The sequence below is a fragment of the Schistocerca piceifrons genome, chromosome X (genome assembly GCF_021461385.2).
Source record: "Schistocerca piceifrons isolate TAMUIC-IGC-003096 chromosome X, iqSchPice1.1, whole genome shotgun sequence".
Lineage (NCBI taxonomy): Eukaryota > Metazoa > Arthropoda > Insecta > Orthoptera > Acrididae > Schistocerca > Schistocerca piceifrons.
Window position 1 is genome coordinate 169725694 of NC_060149.1, and position 22660 is coordinate 169748353.

The following is a 22660-nucleotide window of genomic DNA, read 5'->3' on the forward strand; positions in this document are numbered from 1 at the left end:
TCCAAAGCTCTTTTAAATTCCGATTCTAATACTGGATCCCCTATCTCTTCTAAATCGACTCCTGTTTCTTCTTCTATCACATCAGACAAATCTTCACCCTCATAGAGGCTTTCAATGTATTCTTTCCACCTATCTGCTCTCTCCTCTGCATTTAACAGTGGAATTCCCGTTGCACTCTTAATGTTACCACCGTTGCTTTTAATGTCACCAAAGGTTGTTTTGACTTTCCTGTTTGCTGAGTCTGTCCTTCCGACAATCATATCGATTTCGATGTCTTCACATTATTCCTGCAGCCATTTCATCTTAGGTTCCCTGCACTTCCTATTTATTTCATCGCAGCTACCTTCTTTGTACCTATGTTTTTCTTCCCAACTTCTGTGATGGCCCTTTTTAGAGATGTCCATTCCTCTTCAACTGTACTGCCTACTGCGCTATTCCATATTGCTGTATCTATAGCGTTAGAGAACTTCAAACGTATCTCATCATTCCTTAGTACTTCCGTATCCCACTTCTTTGTGTATTGATTCTTCCGGACTAATGTCTTGAACTTCAGCCTACTCTTCATCACTACTATATTGTGATTTGAGTCTATATCTGCTACTGGGTACGCCTTACAATCCAGTATCTGATTTCGGAATCTCTGTCTGACCATGATGTAATCTAATTGAAATCTTCCCGTATCTCCCAGCCTTTTCCAAGTATACCTCCTCCTCTTGTGATTCTTGAACAGGATATTCGCTATTACTAGCTGAAACTTGTTACAGAACTCAATTAGTCTTTCTCCTCTTTCATTCCTTGTCCCAAGCCCGTATTCTCCTGTAACCTTTTCTTCTACTCCTTCCCCTACAACTGCATTCCAGTCGCCCATGACTATTAGATTTTCGTCCCCCTTTACATACTGCATTACCCTTTCAATATCCTCATACACTTTCTCTATCGGTTCATCTTCAGCTTGCGACGTCAGCATGTATACCTGAACTATCGTTGTCGGTGTTGGTCTGCTGTCGATTCTGATTAGGACAACCCGGTCACTGAACTGTTCACAGTAACACACCCTCTGCCCTACCTTCCTATTCATAACGAATCCTACACCTGTTACACCATTTTCTGCTGCAGTTGATATTACCCGATACTCATCTGACCAGAAATCCTTGTCTTCCTTCCACTTCACTTCACTGACCCCTACTATATCTAGATTGAGCCTTTGCATTTCCCTTTTCAGATTTTCTAGTTTCCCTACCACGTTCAAGCTTCTGACACTCCATGCCCCGACTCATAGAACGTTATCCTTTTGTTGATTATTCAATCTTTTTCTCATGTGGCAGTAGCATCTCTTAATTCGAAATCATATGAAATGGTGGTTCACAAGATTAAGACTTGGCTAATTTGTTGAATTTAGTACACACACTAATTTCAAGTACATGTTTCGTCCTTATGTAGATGTCCATTGCCTGAACAGTTACTGAGTGTATTTCATGTGTACCTCATAAGTCACAGAGCTAAAGATAGCTACACTGAGCCAAAAACAATAATTATATGTAAGAGAGCTGCGGTTCAGATGGCCAGTAAGAGTACTGAAAAATTAAAATAATTGACCATAGACTGCCCCCAACAGATATAATGTCAATATTGGAGGATTTACAATGTATTTTTTATGTAAACTGAAATAGTTCAGATACTTACCATGTGTAAACACTCCCTGAACGGGTTAGAGCTACAGAAAACTGTGAACCACATTCCACTTTAATAACCCCAAGACCTGCCAATGATTCAATCTTCATGGGAACCTGTAGTGTAAAAAGTAATTGGCTACAAAAAAAGTTATTTTAAATATTTTAGGTGTAAGAAACAAAGATAATGCAGAAAAAATTGAATTATGTGCAATGAAACAATCTTTCATACAATCTTCACACCTTCAGTTCATTTTTGGTTAGTTAACCAAATTGCACTGACAGAAAAGAAGCAAGCACTAGTAACAAACTTGGAATTATGTCACTTCAATGGAAACTAGTAATAAAGAAAATCAACATATACGGGCATTTATTCACTTATAAATTAGTTGTTATAAATTCACCTGAATTTGAGAGTAACAGAACTATTCACAAACAGAACATTAGAAAGAAAAAGGATCTGCATTGCCCTTTACTGAATCTTAACTTTGGCACAGAAAGTGGTGAAATTAGCATATAAATATTTTTTGTTGTTCTGTTCATAGTTTTCACATCATACCATTTATCAACAACATGATTTAAGGAACAAGTAACTAGCCAACTAACTGATTTGACTGCTTTCGCAGGTAGCCCTCCATCTGCTAGGACAGGATATGATTGTGATGCAGACTGGTATAGGATGTGATGGGTAAGTGTATTGGATAGGTGTTGATCCCAAGACAAGGGATTTAGAGTAGGTGTTGCATAAGGACGGACTAGGATACTGCATAGATAGTGTGGGCAGCTGAATGTGACTTTTGGAGGGTTGGGAAGAATTGTGGGTAGGATGTTCTCCATTTCTGGGCATCAGAAATAGTTGAAGCCCTGGCAAAGGACATGACAAAGTTGTTCCCATTTGGGATTATACTGTGTGAAAAATAGTGCACGCTCTTTTGCATTTGGTTCCTGGGTGTGGTCGGAGGACCAGGTTATGTGTGGATATGATATGGGAAATTTGTTTGAGGACTACGTCAGAGGTAATCTCTGTCTGTGAAGGCCCTATTAAGACTTTCAACGCACTGGGCAAATGATTGTTCATCACTGCAGATGCACCATCCATACGTGGCCAGACTATATGGAAGAGGCTTATTAGTTTGACAGGGATGGCAGATCAATGGTAGATGGGCTTAGTATGGACAGAAGTTTCTATCAAGTCATTAGAGAGTTGGGGGTTAATACCCAGGAAAGTAAAGCACTGCGCTACAGAGGACTAGGTGAAGTGGATGGGATAGAAGGTGTTGAGGCTGTGGAGGAATACGGATGGAGTGCATTGGCCTTAATTCCAGATCATGAAAATATCATCAGTGAACCTTAACCAGAAAAGCAGTTTCAGATTTTGGGTGGCTAGAAAGGTTTTCTCTAGATGAGCCAAGTAGATTGGCACAGGAAGCAGCCATATGGGTGCCCACGACGTTACTGTGGATTTGTTTGTATATCTTCATCTCAAATGAGTAGTAGTTCTACATTCCCATTCCCATTCCTTGTGCCCGCTGCCTCTCCCTCCCAGCCATCAGCCACCTTCCCCAGCCCTCCCTTCTGCTCCCAGTTCCTGTCTCTTTATGCCCATTGTACCCAACACAATTCAGTTCCCCATTCGAGCTGCAGTGCTAGCTCAGTGTAATTAACTAGAACAGTGTAGATGTACAGGTGTATGTGTATGTATATTAAGCTGTGTTTACACTGAGTTTAAAAACATGTTTCTATTCGCAACATTGTTTCACCAAAGTCTGCAACATGTTTGCAACAATGTTCATTGTTTGCACATCTAACTGGACTAGCAATCAACATTTATACATATGTATTCACAGTGTTTGCTATGCTGAGCTGGCAGACACACTGTGTATTTGCATCAAGAGCTACACTACGACAAGTTAAGATGGTGAATTAAGGATGGCTGGTGCTGCATTGCTGCATTAATAATACTCGACAAAATAAGCAGAAAATGAGAGATAGTTGCTGTCGATGGACAAAAACATACTACAGAAGACATGGTGAAAATGACATGATGAATTTGGAAGATGGTTCTGGTTTTTGTAACTTCATTAGAATGTCACCATCCAATTTCAAAATACTAATGAAGATTACAGGGCAAGTTATTCCAAAGAGATGCAAAATAGCTGTTAACTTTCATGTTTTGGCACTGAGAGATTCCTATCAAAGGCTTGCATATTTATTCCACATTTCAAAGCCAGCCACATCTCAGATAGTTTCTGCAGTGTGTGAAGCTCTGGCTGAAGAATTTAAGGATTATGTAAAGACAATTCAGCTATGTTAATGGTGCTGAAACATAAATTTTATTGATTACAGCAGGTTAAAATTATTCCAAACCATCATAATTTTCATCAAACAGAAGTACTTATATTCCATTGTCACTGGCAGTTCCAATGAATGCGACTGGTGAATCTGCAGTTGATGATCCCACCACCATATCTACACTCATTAACAACTCGACTCTTCTGCACAAACCCCAATATTCCTTCTGTACAAATTCACCTCTGCCTCAAAGAGTGTGTGTAGTAGTTGTTGTCGTTGTTGTTGTTGCTATTTTTGTATCTGTCCTTTCCTAGGGCAGCAGCTTGCATAATTGCCTGACAACAAACTTCCTAAAGTTCCCAATTGAATAGTGCTGTCACTGTTGTTATTGTTGAACATTCTGCAGTAGATGAATGGTATGAGGAAGAAAGTGAGTTCAGCCAGGTATCCACTTTCTCCACTGCGTGGGAGGAATTCAATAGAAGTACATTGTCCTATAGTGCTCTGTTGCTGGTTGGAGTGATTTTTACAATTACACAGGGTCATTTAGCATTGTGTTGCCTGCTGTTGTTGACACCAATTACAACTGTTTATATGCTGATGTTGGATACGCATGATTGATTTCAGATGGAGCTGTTTCTAAGAATGCCTCTATAAGCGAGCTATTTCACAAAAAACTGAACTACTACTGAAACCTGAGAAGGCATGAACTATCACTATTACAACAGCATGCCTCCACAATTTCTTAAGGAGAAATGATGAGTGAAGATACTATTACAGCCCATAAGGAAGCTCAGATTCTTATTGCCTACAGACAGGTATGGTGGTTCCACTGATACGGAGATGAGATGCTGCAGCCCCATCTATTACTGCACTCACAAATACACCAAAGAGAATGTCAAACACAGACAAAGAAATTTGTGATGAATTTACAAATTACTTTGCAAACCCACAAGGAGTTGTACCATGGAAAAATAATTACAGCTGAATATTGTTGTACAGTACAGAATACAAATAAACGTAAGCAAGCATAACCTTGTTTACTTCTTTTGTGGTTGTCTCTCTTATTTCATTTGGCTCCTGAGCCATAAATAATCGAAACCAAACCACTTTGGTTTATACAAAAATTGTTTACCACTGCCAGATTTCTTGCTCTCTTCAATTTTTCTTTTCTCACAACTGTTACAAGAGCTACAAGAGACCTCAGTTTTTTCTCCACACCACTGCAGCTGGTGCTGAGCAACACAGTGATGTTCTGTCGACAGTCATACCTCATTTTAGTATTTTTATAACTCAGGTCACATATATTCAAAAGGCACTCCTCTGCCTCATAGTGGGTGACGAGTAAATATACCTTGTTTCTTGTCCAATGCATTTTCGAAAGGTAACAGAACATCAACACTATACAAAATAGGACAGAGCACAAACAGCAGCTCTGTATAGCTGCATTTAGTGGTAGCAGACCAGAAACATTGTTTCCTTTGCCCTCAAACAACACTAGTAGTTCACATCATATCTTAGAGTTTGATTACCAGCAAATGCTAAGTTGCTATTAGGCAACTGCTCTTCAGTGTTTTCCACAACATATCGATGTTCTGTGGAGAGTCATACCTCATTTTAGAATTTTTTTAACTCATGTCACATATATTCAAAAGGCACTCCTCTGCCTCATAGTGGGTGACAAGTAAATATACCTTTCCTTTCCTTTCTTCCCAAATATTTCATTTTCATTTTATTTACTTTGCTATTTATTTCCTCACTTTCAGGCAACTACATTCTGGATTTGGATAGAATGCCAAACTGGGCATATACCTTACAATTCACTGTGTGATATTGCTTGTCACCTAAATACAACTGTTCAGATTATATCTATGTCCAACTCATCCACTGACATGACACTGGCATTGCATACTCATTGCATTTTTTGTTCTACCTGTCCCTTGCCATATCCTTTCATGTCTTTCATTAGTTCCTGAAGAAAATATTTTTGATAGTAGTTTTGAAGGTTCCAAACAAGTTCTTTTCTCTGTGCTTTTTCTCCTTATAACATTATATTTTCTGCAACTTAACATTTTTACCTTTAGATGCATATATTGAAACACTTTGCATGGATATCATATAACCACCAATAAAGATACCATCAGTCCCTTTACTGATGTACAATTGAATAGTGTTTGTAATCAAATGTACTGATTTGACAGAAAAAGTACTCTGATATTCATCTCTGGATGGTCCACCTTCAATATGGCAGAGAGAGAGAGAGAGAGAGAGAGAGAGAGAGAGAGAGAGAGAGAGAGAGAGAGAGAGAGACTGGATAGGATGAATTACCTCGTCTCACATTCAATTTGCTACAATGATGTTTGCTTATTATTTTTCACATCCATATATTGTAAATAAGATTGTAAGCTGACATTTCCTTAAGGATGTTAACAGCGAAATGACTAAGTGTCTTACCTATTCTCTTGTTTACACATTGTATTTTGTATACTGAGCTGAAGATGACTGTTTAAGCAATTGAAACTATTAATCACAGTTTTCTGCATTGCGTTCCTGGGAAATAAAGGTTTTAATAAAAAATCTACAGCATTCAAATGAATTTAGTCTATGTTTTCAGAAGACCATTGGGTCCTCATTAAAAACTTTGGCTAAACTTATCTCTGGCTTTCAGTACCTAAAGCAGTTTCTGGTATAGTGATTTCTATGATGGCTTGGAGCTCTGGTTCTTTCCCAACCCAGCTACAACAATTTACAACTATAATCCAAATTTTCCTAGGTCAAAACTCATCTCGTGTTCAACCTCCTACCTTTCAAACTCTACCCTTATTCGCACTTTTCCAAGACACTATCACATGTCATGTGATGTGATCCCATAGTCTTCAGAGGAGACTAAAGCAGGCCACACAATGACAACAAGCTACTGTTGTAACCAGTCTATGACATATGTGCTGGCTATCCACTTGTTGATGAGCTATGCTGCGAGCCTATAGTGTGGTGGGCATTTAAATCTGGCTGGATTTCTCATAGCAGTTCAATGGGCTTTTGCCTTTAATTATGGGCTTGTATGGGCTTGCAGTATTTCACAGCATTCATTCTTCGAGCGACCGGAGCCAGCCAGAAGTTTTTGTTGTATGTCAAACTCTCATCTCATACTGAACTTGTCACTAGTGTTTTTGTTCAAACAGAAAGAATGAAAGACCGATTCCAACATATACTATGATGTGAGTCAATGAATCTGCAGTCTATATGGTTGTAGAACTGTCCGATTTGGCCTCTTATTAAGACCCTCCACTTAGTTTGTGCCAAACGTCCACAATCAGTGTGGTCAACAATGCCGCAGATTCTGAGCTCTGCCTTCATCTTACCACTTCAGACAGCTGCTGGAAAGCAGAGTGAATTACTTCTGATCCAAAGCAACACACATCATTGGTACCACTATGAGCCACCACCTGCAGCTGACTGCAGCCTGCACTCTTCATGGCACCTGGAAGACCTGTTTCACATTGGGAATGACACCCCCCACCCCCAACCCCTGGATAATTACAAACAAATTTCCAGTCAATAATATCTCACACATCTGATGGGCAACATTTCTGGTGAACAGAGGCAAGTGGTACCTGTCATTTGTTGGAGACTCATGATACGTATTTATGCAAAAAACATGGATCCATTTATGTGCCGTTAACTTTACACAGAAAACGTATTTGTCCTGCATACTGCACGAAAAGATGTAAATTACTGATTTTTTTTTTTTTTTTTTTTTTTTTTTTACAGTACAGACCTTGCAGCCATCAGAACCACCACGGCCGAGTTTACCATAGTCACCATCTCCCCAGGACCACACATTGTCGTCATCAGTTATGCAAAGTGTCTGTGCATCACCACTACCACAAGCAATGTCAGTGACATTATATCCCACTAAAGATTCAACCTAAAAGCAAAAAAAAAGCAAAACAATTTAGCACTTTAACATAAAAAAATTAAAAAAACCACACATGTGGTATTAAAACAGTCACTAAATATTTTATAACATTCATCATCATTATCATTAATAAAATGTAACATCTGCTTGAATCAATTAAAAAAAGGTACCCCTCATATTAAGTTAGGTGATGCAAAAGATGTTGAAACTCTTCACACCAAGGATTAACTGAAAAACTTTAATATGTATAGTGAAATACAGAAAATATTCCTTTTTCAGTCAAAGGCTCACAAAATATGCTGTCGTATATATGTAAATACCCGCATATTAATGTGTGCCATATAGAATATTAAGAAATATTAATTTCAATAGTCTCACTGATGTACTTCCATTGTTCACACCATAACAGGAGAGAAGGTTCAGCATAGTGGACACTGATTTTTTGTACCCACTATGAGAAGTATAACAAAGATTATCCAGTGTCCACACACTCACCTGGTATCATTTGAGGACCCAAGGATGCCGTAACGCGACACTGAAATCAACTGCAAGTAAGACCCATAAATACAGCTGAGGGTACCATCGCTATTACAAAATGCTGGATGCGTTTTGGAATTCTTGTGTGATGGTCTGGATAGATGTCGTCCTATCACACATTACGACTCTCTTTAACTGTCGGCAGTCTCTATCAGTCAACAGACAAGGTCGGCCTGTACACTTTTGTGCTGTACATGCTGCTTCACGTTTCCACTTCACTATCACATCGGAAGCAGTGGACCTAGGATTGTTTAGAAGTATGGAAATCTTGCCTACAGACGTATGATACAAGTGACACCCAATAACCTGAAAACATTTGAAACCCGTGAGTTCCGTGGAGTGCTCCATTCTACTCTCTCACTATGTCTAATGACTACTCAGGTCACTGATATGGAGTATCTGGCAGTAGGTGGCAGCACAATGCACCTAATATGAAAAACGTATGCTTTTGGGGGTGTCTGGATACTTTTGATCACATAGTGTACCTTCCCCAGCATTTCCTGCCAGTTCTCTTATGTGAGTAGACAAAATAACTTCATTGTGCTCATGTTTAAATAGTGGAGTGACTTCCAGTTAACTGAGAACTTATTTGCCATAATTAAGAGAGAATTAAGCAGTTCCTGAAAGATGTCTGCCAGTAACACAATTAATTGTGAAAGAAGTGCAGTAAATTTCCTAGCATTCATTAATTCACCAGCAAGTTACCATGATACAGTGTATACAGCATTACAATATGCTGCTAATGACAGCCAGCAGCAACACGCCATACGTTTTGTTACTTTGGAACAACCTCTGTATATAAAGCCTCAAGAAATCCAGTCTGGGATTATTTACATGTGACTGGAATGATTTCATGCACTGATGTTCTGCACGGGGAGCACTGATTACACAATGGCAGAGTCTGGGCTGAAAGAAGTGTTTAGTTTATGCTGCAAATCAGTTGACAAGATGCCAGTGTATCAGAAGAAAAAAAGAGATGAGTTTTCAACATTTTGAGCAATATTGAAGATATTACTGTACAACAAAATTGAGAGAGATGTTTGCTTGGCATCAATTATAAATAAATTCAAGAATGAGCTATTTTGCCTCAAGGAGAATGGACGTACTGGTGCTTGGGGGGGGGTACAGTATTTTAACATGGTTTCATTAATGAAGATATTCATGGATTCTGAGTGTCGTGGTGATTGGAAAATGATACTATTCATCCATGCAAGTGGTCATTTGTGCACTTTCATGTGCAAGATGTGGTAGCATTAAAAATTAGCCAACCACACACTTGCAAGGATTTTGCAGAAGAGGATTATTACACCATAAATCAAGCTGCTTCTCCTTGTGCAAGAGTTTGGTCAGACATCACCATAGAGAGCCCCAGATCTACAATATTTCTGAACTGGACAAAAACTTGATAGTCGCGGCCCCAATTTGAGACAGGACATCAAAAATTAAAAAATAAATTGGATTTTCAAAAATGTGCTCTTTTTGTAGTACACATCGTTCTGAAGAGTTTGATATATAAAATACACTCCTGGAAATTGAAATAAGAACACCGTGAATTCATTGTCCCAGGAAGGGGAAACTTTATTGACACATTCCTGGCGTCAGATACATCACATGATCACACTGACAGAACCACAGGCACATAGACACAGGCAACAGAGCATGCACAATGTTGGCACTAGTACAGTGTATATCTACCTTTCGCAGCAATGCAGGCTGCTATTCTCCCATGGAGACGATCGTAGAGATGCTGGATGTAGTCCTGTGGAACGGCTTGCCATGCCATTTCCACCTGGCGCCTCAGTTGGACCAGCGTTTGTGCTGGACGTGCAGACCGCGTGAGACGACGCTTCATCCAGTCCCAAATATGCTCAATGGGGGACAGATCCGGAGATCTTGCTGGCCAGGGTAGTTGACTTACACCTTCTAGAGCACGTTGGGTGGCACGGGATACACGCGGATGTGCATTGTCCTGTTGGAACAGCAAGTTCCCTTGCCGGTCTAGGAATGGTAGAACGATGGGTTCGATGACGGTTTGGATGTACCGTGCACTATTCAGTGTCCCCTCGACGATCACCAGTGGTGTACGGCCAGTGTAGGAGATCGCTCCCCACACCATGATGCTGGGTGTTGGCCCTGTGTGCCCGGTCGTATGCAGTCCTGATTGTGACGCTCACCTGCACGGCGCCAAACACGCATACGACCATCATTGGCACCAAGGCAGAAGCGACTCTCATCGCTGAAGACGACACGTCTCCATTCGTCCCTCCATTCACGCCTGTCGCGACACCACTGGAGGCGGGCTGCACGATGTTGGGGCGTGAGCGGAAGACGGCCTAACGGTGTGCGGGACCGTAGCCCAGCTACATGGAGACGGTTGCGAATGGTCCTCGCCGATACCCCAGGAGCAACAGTGTCCCTAATTTGCAGGGAAGTGGCGGTGCAGTCCCCTACGGCACTGCGTAGGATCCTACGGTCTTGGCGTGCATCCGTGCGTCGCTGCGGTCCGGTCCCAGGTCGACGGGCACGTGCACCTTCCGCCGACCACTGGCGACAACATCGATGTACTGTGGAGACCTCACGCCCCACGTGTTGAGCAATTCGGCGGTATGTCCACCCGGCCTCCCGCATGCCCACTATACGCCCTCGCTCAAAGTCCGTCAACTGCACATACGGTTCACGTCCACGCTGTCGCGGCATGCTACCAGTGTTAAAGACTGCGATGGAGCTCCGTATGCCACGGCAAACTGGCTGACACTGACGGCGGCGGTGCACAAATGCTGCGCAGCTAGCGCCATTCGACGGCCAACACCGCGGTTCCTGGTGTGTCCGCTGTGCCGTGCGTGTGATCATTGCTTGTACAGCCCTCTCGCAGTGTCCGGAGCAAGTATGGTGGGTCTGACACACCGGTGTCAATGTGTTCTTTTTTCCATTTCCAGGAGTGTATATATGTCTGAGGAAATGTAAGACATGTTATTTGGTCTTAAGTGTGCCAAAGTTGACAAGATATTAACTGGACACACTTACAGCAAAGGTGCTGGATTTTCAAAAATGTGCTCTTTTTGTAGTGCACATCATTCTGAAGAGTTTGATATATAAAATATATATGTCTGAGGAAATGTAAGACATGTTATTTGGTCTTAAGTGTGCCAAAGTTGACAAGATATTAACTGGACACACTTACAGCAAAGGTGTTAGAGGGCATTTACCTGTCCAAGCTGTTTTAGATCAGATCATTCTGCAAGATGCCAGTGTATCAGAAGAAGAAAAGCATTCTTCTATCACATGTCACTGTATTTTGCTCTCTGGAATTCAAATGTGTACATCTAAAATGGGAGCCATCAACCCTATATTTAGGACAGAGGAAATTAAAATGTCTAGTGGTGTCTCTTCTACTCCCCATCTGCCGGTCTGACATCCTACACCCCTTAAAAACAATACTCACAATTAATACTGGATAGTATTATTTCTCACCGGGGAATATGAACTTTTAAGAAAATTTGCATTCTTTATTGCCTATAAGCTAACAACTTTGTCTTTTCTGTGACATAAAATAAAATACATCTACATCAGACATGTGAATGATATTCCACTTTATTGACAAGTTTAAGTAAGACTCATGAACAGGGATCAACAAGAGGTTTGTGGACCTACACCACTTATTGCCCGAACCACCTGTATCTGAGCCAAAAATATCCTTTTAGAATGGGAAGAGTTACTCCACACCATATGACATAAGCCAATAAAAATAAGCAAAGTAGACTAATTTTCGTGTCGAACGATCACTCACTTCAGATACCATTCAAATAGTAAGAATGGCAGCATTAACTCTTTCAACAAGATCCTGAATGCAGACTTTCCACAACAGTTCACTACCTGCCTGAACACCTAAAAATTTGAACTGTTCAGGTTCACTAATCACATGCTCATTCTGTGAAATTAAAACGTCAGGTTTTGTTGAATTTTGTGTTAGAAACTGTAAAAACTGAGTCTTACTGTGATCCACTTTATTTTCAACAAGCCATGAACTTAGGTCATGAACTGCACTATTTGAAACCGAGCCAATGTTGCACACAACATCCTTTACTACCAAGCTAGTATCATCAGCAAACAGAAATATTTTAGAGTTACCCGTAATACTGAAGGGCATATCATTTATATAAATAAGGAACAGGAGTGGCCCCAACACTAATCCCTGGGGCACCCCCCACTTGACCGACCCCACTCAGACCCCACATCACAGCCTTTCTCAACATTGTGAGTTGGTTGCTAAAGTAAGAGGTGAACCAATTGTGAGAAACTCCCCGTATTCTGTAATGGTCCAACTTCTGGAGCAATATTTTGTGATCAACACAATCAAACACCTTAGTTAAATCAAAAAATATGCCTAGCATTTGAAACCTTTTGTTTAACCCATCCATTACCTCACAAAGGAAAGAGAATATAGTATTTTCAGTTGTTAAATGGCTTCAAAGGCTGACCTGTACACTTGATAGCAAATCGTGTGATATAAAATGATCAATTATCCTTACATACACAGCCTCTTCAATAACTTCAGCAAACACTGATGGCATAGAAATAGGTCTAAAATTATCTACATTATCCCTTTCTCCCTTTTTATAAAGCGGCTTTACTACTGAGTACTTTAATCATTCTGGAAACTGACCATTCCTAAAGGAAAACTTACAAATATGGCTAAATACAGGGCTAACATGTGCAGCACAGTACTTTAATATTCTGCTAGGCACTCCATCATAAGCATGAGAGTCCTTAGTCTTCAGTGATTTAATTATTCACTCAATCTCCTCCTTGTCTGCATCACAGAGGAGTATTTCAGACATCAATCTCGGAAAGGCATTTTCCAAGAGTTATATGATTCCCTGTAGAAGCTAAATTTTTATTTAATTCACCAGCAATGCTCAGAAAATGATTGTTAAATACTGTACATATATCTGAGTTATCAGTAACAGAAATATTTTTACTGTGAACTGACTATATCATCGACCTTGTGCTGCCGACCAGACAATTCCTTCACAACTGACCATATGGTTTTAATTTTATACTGTGAATGAGCTATTCTCTTTGCATACCACATACTCTTTGCTTTTCTAGTAACATTTTTAAGCACCTTACAATACTGTTTGTAATGGGATACTGCAGCTTGATTGTGACTACTTCTAACATTTTGATATAATTCCCACTTTGTTCTACATGATATCCTTATCTCACTAGTCAGCCACCACAGCTGCCTATTACTGCTAGTGCCCCATTTAGTATGTTCTAATGGAAAGCGACTCGCAAAGAGCATGAGAAATGTATCAAGGAAAGCATTACATTTATCATCTATGTTAGCGGCACTATAAACATCCTGCCACTCTTGTTCCTTGACAAGGTTTAAAAAAATCTCTATTGTTGTTGGATTAACTTTCCCACATAGTTTGTAATTACATGTGAGATTTGTTTGACTACTAAAGCCTTTTAGTGTTAAAATTTGTGCCTCATGGTCTGAAAGGCCATTCCCGCTTTTACTAACAGAATGCCCATCTAGTAATGAAGAATGAATAAAAATATTGTCTACAGCTGTGCTACTGTTACCCTGCACCCTGCACACAGTCTGCATCAGATCATACGAATTTAGAAGATCTACCAACATGCTTTTTCTTGCACCATCATACACAAAATTTATATTGAAGTCACTGCATATAACTAACTTCTGGTACTTCCCACAAAGTCAATTAAGAGCCCTCTCTATCTTGGGCAGAAACGCTCTGAAGTCAGAGTTAGAGGACCTATAAACAACAACAATTAGAAGTTTAGTTTCATTGAAGTCAACTGCCCCTGCACAACATTCAATTATGCGTTCAGTGCAGTGCCGTGATAGGTCTATGGACTCAACAGGAATACTGTTTTTTACGTACAGAGCCACTCCCTCACCTCACAAGGAACTCCTTGAAAAACAGCCAGCTAATCTGTATTCTGGTAAAGGAAGCCTCTGAATTGTCAAATTATTTAAGTGGTGCTCCAACTTACCTATAATTTCAGAGTCAATATCTGGAAGCAGTTCACTAACTTCATCTCTAATACCTCATATTTTGATGAAATATGCTAATTCGTTCTCTACTTGGAAACATGACATCCTCTGAAGGTGAGCCCCAAGTTAGAGACACTTCCTTTAAGCAGGTATACCTATCAGCTGACTTTAATCTAAAAAAGGTGTACCTCTAACACCATCTACTACAGGAATTTTTCCGTGAGTGATCCCACCACCACTCACTACACTGTCACCTATAAACTTTGCCAGCCTCCCCTTCCCATACCTATTGAGGTGCAGGTCATGCCTAGTGAAAGCTGATCTGCTGTTAGACCCAACTGGCACCACTGAAATATGACCCATGCCCTCTGCCATCAATACCCTTAACATACATCATGAGAGAGGATACTTTCTGTAGATGGCACAAGTGCTGTAACTGATTTTATTAGAAAGACAGCAACAGAGGACACTATTTATTATATTTTCAAAGAATTATTAAGTGGTTCTCTATGAATTTATTCTTGTTTAAATTTAGAAAAAATCACTGTGTACAGTAAACATAATAAAACCAACTGTTAATATAGGACATGAAATGAAGTCAGTGAATGAATATGGCAATATGCTCAGACTTTTTGGATGTACGTATTATGGAAATATGAACTTGGGGGAAAGAACACCCACATCACTGAGCTCCTCAGCAACTTTTGCTCTTCATATAATTGCTTGTTTCAGAAATAAACACATCAATAACTTAAGATACATCTTAAGGCATAACTTTATGGGGTAATTCATTACTTAGAAGGAAAGAATTGTGTGCACAAAAATGAGCACTGAAGATAATGTTCATCCACGCAACATGTGTACGTGCATCTTCAAGGAGTCAAGCATTCTCATAGTATCTTCACAGTATAATCAAACACAATTTCAAAAGAACAGTAAAGCACATAGTTACAAAACTGAAAGAAAAAGTGACCACCATTACTTACCAGTAAAGATTCCAATGGTTTGGAAAGTTATTAAATACAAATCGAAAAGAATTCTAGTACATCATCTTCTCAAAAATTTTGCAAAATGATGCCCCTTAAAACGAGCAGACTGACTAAGATCAAAATGACCACTTCCAACATGTCTAATTGCAATGCATTACTTTTACGTAAGTGCACTATTCACTGAAAACTCACATCTAACATTCTGCATGTGACAAGTTGCAATATATTTTCTGTGATGTTACTGCATTCTTTTCTATTTGCCCGTTAGGATTCACCAAGACTTGAGTTTTATTTGACACTAACAACTCTTGATTGGTATAAATATTTTGAAATCCAGAAGTGTCCATATTTTTCACTTTTTAATGTTTCGAATTGCTACCTTGATTGTTTTCTTCATTTATATTTGTAAAGGAAAATTAAGAACAGGCTTCTTAAACTTTAGGTGCACCATGGATACAATTCATTTTATCAGAACCATCATTTACTCACATAACTTTCTGATCTGTATTTCATTAATGATAGTTTCTAGGTTCCAGTTCCAGCCTCCTCCATCACATAAGGAATTCATTATCTTGTTTGGTCATGTAGTTTAAATTTGGCAGTAGAGCCATGTATGCTACAGCACTGCTGCCTGCCTGCCTGTACAACACCTGTTTGTCTACCACTGCCCGTGGGTGCCTAAGTGCTCAAGCTGAACCAACCTACACTATGGCATAACTCAAGGGACTTTAGTGTCTGCTACACAACACAGTCTATTTAGATTCTCCTACCCAACATTAGTTCTCCTGAACTTGCCCTTCAATGGGCAACCTGACACCATTCTGAACTTAAATTCAGACAACATACAGTCTCTTTTCATGATTAGATTAGATTTACTTTCATTCCAACTGATCCGTAGTGAGGTGGTCCTCCAGGATGTAGAACATGTCAGAAAAACAATAATACATGACAAATATTTACAACTGAAGCAAATAAGCTGTACCTTCCACAGGTCCCAAGTGGAATGTTCATAATCTTTTTAATGAACACTATATGAAAGAATCACTTTACAAACACTAATGCACTGAATTTAAAATAAAAAAGTTTTTTATTTATAAGGTAATAAACATGTAATAAGACTACAACAATACTTACTTACAATGAACACGTTACTGCACTGAAATGGTGCGGAAGTTAGATTGTACGGAGAAATTTATCAATGGAGTAGAAGGAGTTGGCCACCAATAAATCCTTTAGGCTTCTCTTAAATGGAATTTCATTGGTTGTTAAGCTTTTTATGGCTGCTGGCAAGTTATTGAAAATGTGTGTTCCTGAATAATGCACACCTTTTTGTACAAGAGTCAGTGCCTTAAATCCTTGTGAAGATTATTCTTATTTCTAGTACTGATTCCATGAATAGAGTTGTTGGTTTGAAAAAGTGATATATTTTTAATGACGAATTTCATTAAGGAATAAATATAATGGGAAGCAGTAGTTAGTATCCCTAGTTCCCTAAACAGGCTTCTGCAAGATGTTTTTGAGTTCACACCACATATAACTCTTACTGCACATTTTTGTGCTCGGAAAACTTTAGCATGTCTTGATGAATTAACCCCCCCAAAAAAATCCCATATGACATTATGGAATGAAAGTAAGCATAACTAAAAGAGCACCATCTATGTCTACCCTGTAACAGGCAATGCTCACAGCCACAAGGCTCAGTGTAGTGCAAATGTGTGAAGTAACCAGGCAATCATGCCACGAGGACGCACTTGTGCTTCCTGCAGCAAACTGAGCGAGTTGAAAGAGGTCAAATTGTGAGTGGCAGGATGGTCATTTACGATAATTACCATACGAGTCGGATGTGCTGCATCACATGTGCAACGATGCTGGTATCAGTGGTCACATGAACATTCAGGTTCTGAATGTCCACACAGAACAGAGGCCCACCAGGATCGTTGTATTGTAAGGGTAGTAGTGGCAGATCATACAACTACCACAGCACAGATAAGAGGGCATATAAGCCCAGCTGTGTCAACAAAAACTGTTGCAAACCAGTTATTAGCAGTGGAACTACAGGCAGACACACCTCTAGCCTCTTTTCTATTCATGTCACAGTGCAACAACATGGATGGCTCAACCAGTGCCAAGGATCACTTGGAAAATGGAGTCGTGTGCCACAGTCTTCAATGATGATAACAGATTTTGCCTGCATGCAAGTGATCATCATTTCATGTACAATGCAGACCTGCTGAGTACTGTCTCATAAAGTGCATTCATCTAAGACACACTGACCCCACCCAAGGCCTTATGGTCTGGAGTGCGATAAGTTACAACTTTCATTCAACTTTGGTGTTTCTGGAGAGATGCTACCCAGCACTCAGTACGTGCAGAATGTTGTTAGACCTGTTCATTTGCCATTCTTGCAACAGGAAGGTGATGTGTTGTTCAAACAGGATAATTTTCGCCCACACACTGCCCGTGAAATTCAATGTACAACTTCCCTGGCCAGCATGATCTCTGGACTTGTCTCTGGTTGGGCACATGTGGGAAGATGGGTCGAGAAGTGACTTAAGCAACTCATCAATCAACAACTCTTACACATCTTCATGAACAGGTTCCCAGACAATATTCACCTTCTGTATGATCAACCGGATGCCACAGTCAGCACCTGCACTGTCAATGGAGGCTACACCACGTACTAATATGGGTGTTTCATCATGGGTTGAGCTCTGATACCTCTGAACCACCTGTGCTACTGATCTGCAAATGTAATCATTTCACGTACTCCGTATGTACTGTTGCAACAATAAATCTTGAGTGAATTGGAAACCTCTGAAAGCATGTACTATTTCTTTCCAGCTGTGTATTTTGTTTCTCCCAACTGATCTGATAGGGAGAAATATTTTTACTAGAATGAAATGCACCTAAATGGCAAAGGCAAGCCAAATAGAATGTGAAATTAGTATGAAGTATACATTCCTAATCACTTGGAGCTAGTCCTACTCCTATGCTGCCTGTGCCCCTTATCACACATACACCAGAGCTTTTGCACATCTACCGTATCATCAAAAACATCTCATGCTATTATCACAGAGATGTAATAGCATTGTGCACTCTTGCATGTCCTCCATAAAACAACAGTAGATCTTTTCACTATTTCTGAACTAGAAGTTATGGTTTGGTGGAAGAAAGTTTGGTCCAACAACTCATGTTACACAAACTGTACACCACATTCATCTTTTCACATCACAGAGAAGCTCTCTGTGGACTCACGAGGATTTGCAGAATTTCAATATCAGTTGTTCAGCAAATTCACATACTCCAATAAACACAACCACAGATCATCAGAAAAAAAGAACACAACCTCTCCATCATGCACAGGCTGTAATAGTCAGTTGCAGTATCAACATAGAGCAACAGTTGGTCAGTTAATGCACTACCATCACTCTGTAAGGTTTGTTTGGCATTTGTGCACAGCTCTTTGGGAAGATAGTCTGCCTCCATAGCTGAGTGGTCAGCAGGACCAACTGCTGTGTGGAAAAGACAAGTTTGATTCCTAGTACTGCCAGGGATTTTTGGTTGGTGGCAGGACTGGACAGGTGTGCACTCAGCCTCGTGAGTCCAACTGAGTAGCTACTTGACCAATTAATAGTGATTCCAAGGTTGAGAAACCCAACGACTGCCAGGAGAGTGGTTTGTTGGCCTCTTGAGCCTCTGTATTGCATCCAGTGACGCCACTGGCAGACGATGATATGGCGGTTGATTGGGCCAGATTCACCTGTGTAGAACCAGTACACAGAACTTTATATCAGTTTGAAGTGCCAAAGGCACAATAATTTTCTCAGTCTTCCTTCCGAGGCTGGTCCGAACTCATCTTCTCACTTAAAACTGATATGCCATCCACCATTCTGTTTGAGCCATAGTCCAGGGCATAACAAGGCCTGCCTAACAGAGTGCTTGTTCCTGCACAACCTTGGAGACAGTGATTGAGGATCACTCTCCTGAATGGCTTAATTAATGAAATGCATAGTAGCTGAGCTTAAATATTATGTACTGCTCCTTATGGAGTATCAGAAGTGTTTAAACTGTAAATATGGCTACCTTTTAAGAGCATCAGTATCTTTAATAAACATATGTTTTGGAGCTTTTATTTGGATACAGCTACAGTATCAACTGGTTGTTTTCTCCCTTTAATATTTAGATAAAATCAGTGTTTTTTCCTAGAAGGTAACAGCTATTCATAAAAAATCTGAAACACTGTTATCAATGTTAATTTAAAATTCTTCCTTCCAATTTATTGTAAGTTGATGCACATAATCCACAGGGGTTAGGAGTATCATGAAATGTACATCACTTTTTACAACTATGTTATAGTCCATGCGAGTAATCTTAATACATATAAAAAAATATAAGTGGTAAAAAGTCAAATCTAAGAGAAATGAAAACAACAAAGAAAGTGGAATTACAGAAACAAGTGGCTGAGAGTAGCTTGCCAACAGATCTGCAAATCTGTGGTGACAAAACCACTTGAAAACACTTAAAAAGAAAGGAAAATCAGGCTGCATGATGTTGAAAGCACAAAAATGTTAGTATGTGTAGAAGAGAAATAATTTAAAATAATTTGAAAGTTTGGAAATGATTTCAATAAAATCCTTCCGTGTGTGTAACCACATCATATATAATAAAACTACTAATGTCTTGAATGCTACTGCAGGCAACGTTCATTACCTTTATGAAGTCTGCCTGCAATAGCAACCAAAACATTGGTACTTTTATTACATATGAGATGGTCACATATACAGAAAAATTTTCTTGATGTAGACTCTGGCCACAAAAGCCTAAGCTCTTACATTTGAAAATTGTCTTACCAATTTTGGTTTTAGCTGGTCTTCACTGTCTCCATGACCCAAGCGACCATAACGGCCCTTCCCCCACGTGTACACTTCACGACGACTTGTTATAGCAGCAGAGTGAGCCCCACCACATGCTATATCTACTATTTCCTTCCCTCTCAAGGCTTCAACCACTCTTGGTCGATCACATGAGCTGAGGAAAGACAAACGAAAATACAAATCACATGATTACAGCTACAACAATAGTGCCAAAGACAGTATAGTTTCAGACTTGTCTTTTAAGTTTCACAAATGTGCATTTGGCTTTCTGGTTGGAGCTGCCAGAGATAGTGTCGCGTGAATGAGGTATGCTTGTTTGTGTGAATGTGCATGTTTCCTTTTCTGAAGAAAGCTTTGGCTGAAAACTAAATGTGTAACAGTCTTTTCGTTGCACCTATGCAACTCAGAGTGTCATCTTTATGGTGAGTAGTAATCTATCCTTCTCCTAATATTGTTGATTTCCAACCTGGACTTCCCATTGTTTGAAGTTATAACGCAAAAATCTGTAAACTTAAATTTACCAACTTATGCTAAATATTAAATTAATGTCTTTTACAATGATATACACCTATATGATTGAAATGTTCTCTCTGAACTTTCTCTTGGTGCACTTGGTGGGAAGTTGTGGGGTAAAGGAGGCAAGCTGTGTATGTGATGCAGCAGAAGGCAGACATTGTAGCTGGAATTGATAGCTGAAGGAAGCAAATAAATGTTACATTTTGTTATGCCAGCGCCTAAAGTGTTAAAATATTGTGAAGTTACAAAAGGAGCATCAGCTGTGCTTTGTGCCATAAGTGGGCAGGAGCAGGGGTCACAGAGCCGAGCACAAACTGCTTCTTGGGGCACTAAGCTGAGATGGGTGCCAGAGGCACCAAACAGTAAGATTTCTATACAGGACCCATAATAATTAGTAGTGGCTGCTTGGGGCACTAAGCTGAGAGGGTCACCAGAGGCCCCAAGCACAAGTTTTGTATAGTGAGCATATTCCTATTAGTAGCGAAAACAGACATGGGTGAAATGTATGATGGAAAAGCAGGGGTGGTGGGGATGGGGCAGGGGCAAATGATAAGTCACTAGCGTGCAAAAGTGTTCTCGAACTGGCCCTTGTCTTTCACATGCCATCTGAGGGTGTTAGTAGTTTTGTAGGTAGTGATGCATCAGACTTTCAGATCCTAGCATCAGCAGATGTTCTTCATACAAAGGAGATCTTTGGATCTGCCAATATACAGGGTGTCCCAGCTATCTTGTCCACCCAAAATATCTCTGGAACAATAACAGCTATTGGAAAACGACTTTCACTGGTATCAATGTAGAGCTGCGGCCCATGAATGTACATATTTGGAAACATTCTAAAACGAAAGCATATGTGTTTTTTAACACAAACTTATGTTTTTTTAAATGGACCTCCTATATTTTTTCTTCAGCAATCCATAGCATGACAAAGCACATACACAATGGCGTTGATTGCATCGCAATATTCCCATTACATCCCGAGATATTGAGACGCGAAGTTGACGCTTGAAACACCCAACATGCGCAGCTAGCGCACGTCCTGAGGCTCAGGCGTGAACCCCACGCTGCCCGTAATCACGATGTGATTGACATGCGTAATCACACTTCCATACTTATCAAGAGGTCCGAAACGAATAATACGGTCTGCTGCCATCCTGCTGTGATTACGGGCAGCATGGGGTTCACGCCTGAGCCTCAGGACGTGCGCTAGCAGTGCATGTCGGGTGTTTCAAGCATCAACTTCTATGGATTGCTGAAGAAAAAATATAGGAGGTCCATTTAAAAAATATAAGTTTGTGTTAAAAAACACATATGCTTTCGTTTTAGAATGTTTCCAAATATGTACATTCATGGCCCCAGCCCTACATTGATACCAGTGAAAGTCGCTTTCCAATAGCTGTTATTGTTCCAGAGATATTTTGGGTGGACAAGATAGCTGGGACACCCTGTATATATCTAGACAATGATGCCAACTTCAAGATAATCTGCTAAGTAAAACGTTATTGCAACTCCATTCAGAACAATGGCACAGGTCCATTAGATGGCTAAGTCATTGCACAGATGGTGCTAAATTGGTATATTACATGTGGATGTGTCATGCTTCAGATAATAATATTGTATGAAGAAATATTAATCACTGATGTATTTTTCATATAAGCTAGAAATGAAAAAAATTATAATGAATCCAAAAGTCAACAGAGTGGACACAAAATGGAAAAGCAACTAAGACCTGTGAACAATACGAATGAGGAACATAGAGGACATAACTACACACACTAAAGTGAAAGTTCCATACATCATTTCAGATTTTTTCTTCATCTTGTTAGAGTAGGAACAGT

General features: G+C 39.9%; 1 protein-coding gene across 1 annotated transcript in view; it reads right to left on the bottom strand.

Moving 5' to 3' along the window:
* LOC124723043 (E3 ubiquitin-protein ligase HERC2) overlaps positions 1-22660 on the bottom strand; it is an 819840-nt gene that overhangs the window by 115843 nt on the left and 681337 nt on the right. The window contains exons 71-73 of the mRNA XM_047248222.1: positions 20286-20463; positions 7741-7890; positions 1684-1787 (exon numbers count right to left, since the gene is read on the bottom strand). Of these exons, the coding sequence (XP_047104178.1) occupies positions 1684-1787; positions 7741-7890; positions 20286-20463 (432 nt within the window). The remainder of the gene's footprint in view (positions 1-1683; positions 1788-7740; positions 7891-20285; positions 20464-22660) is intronic.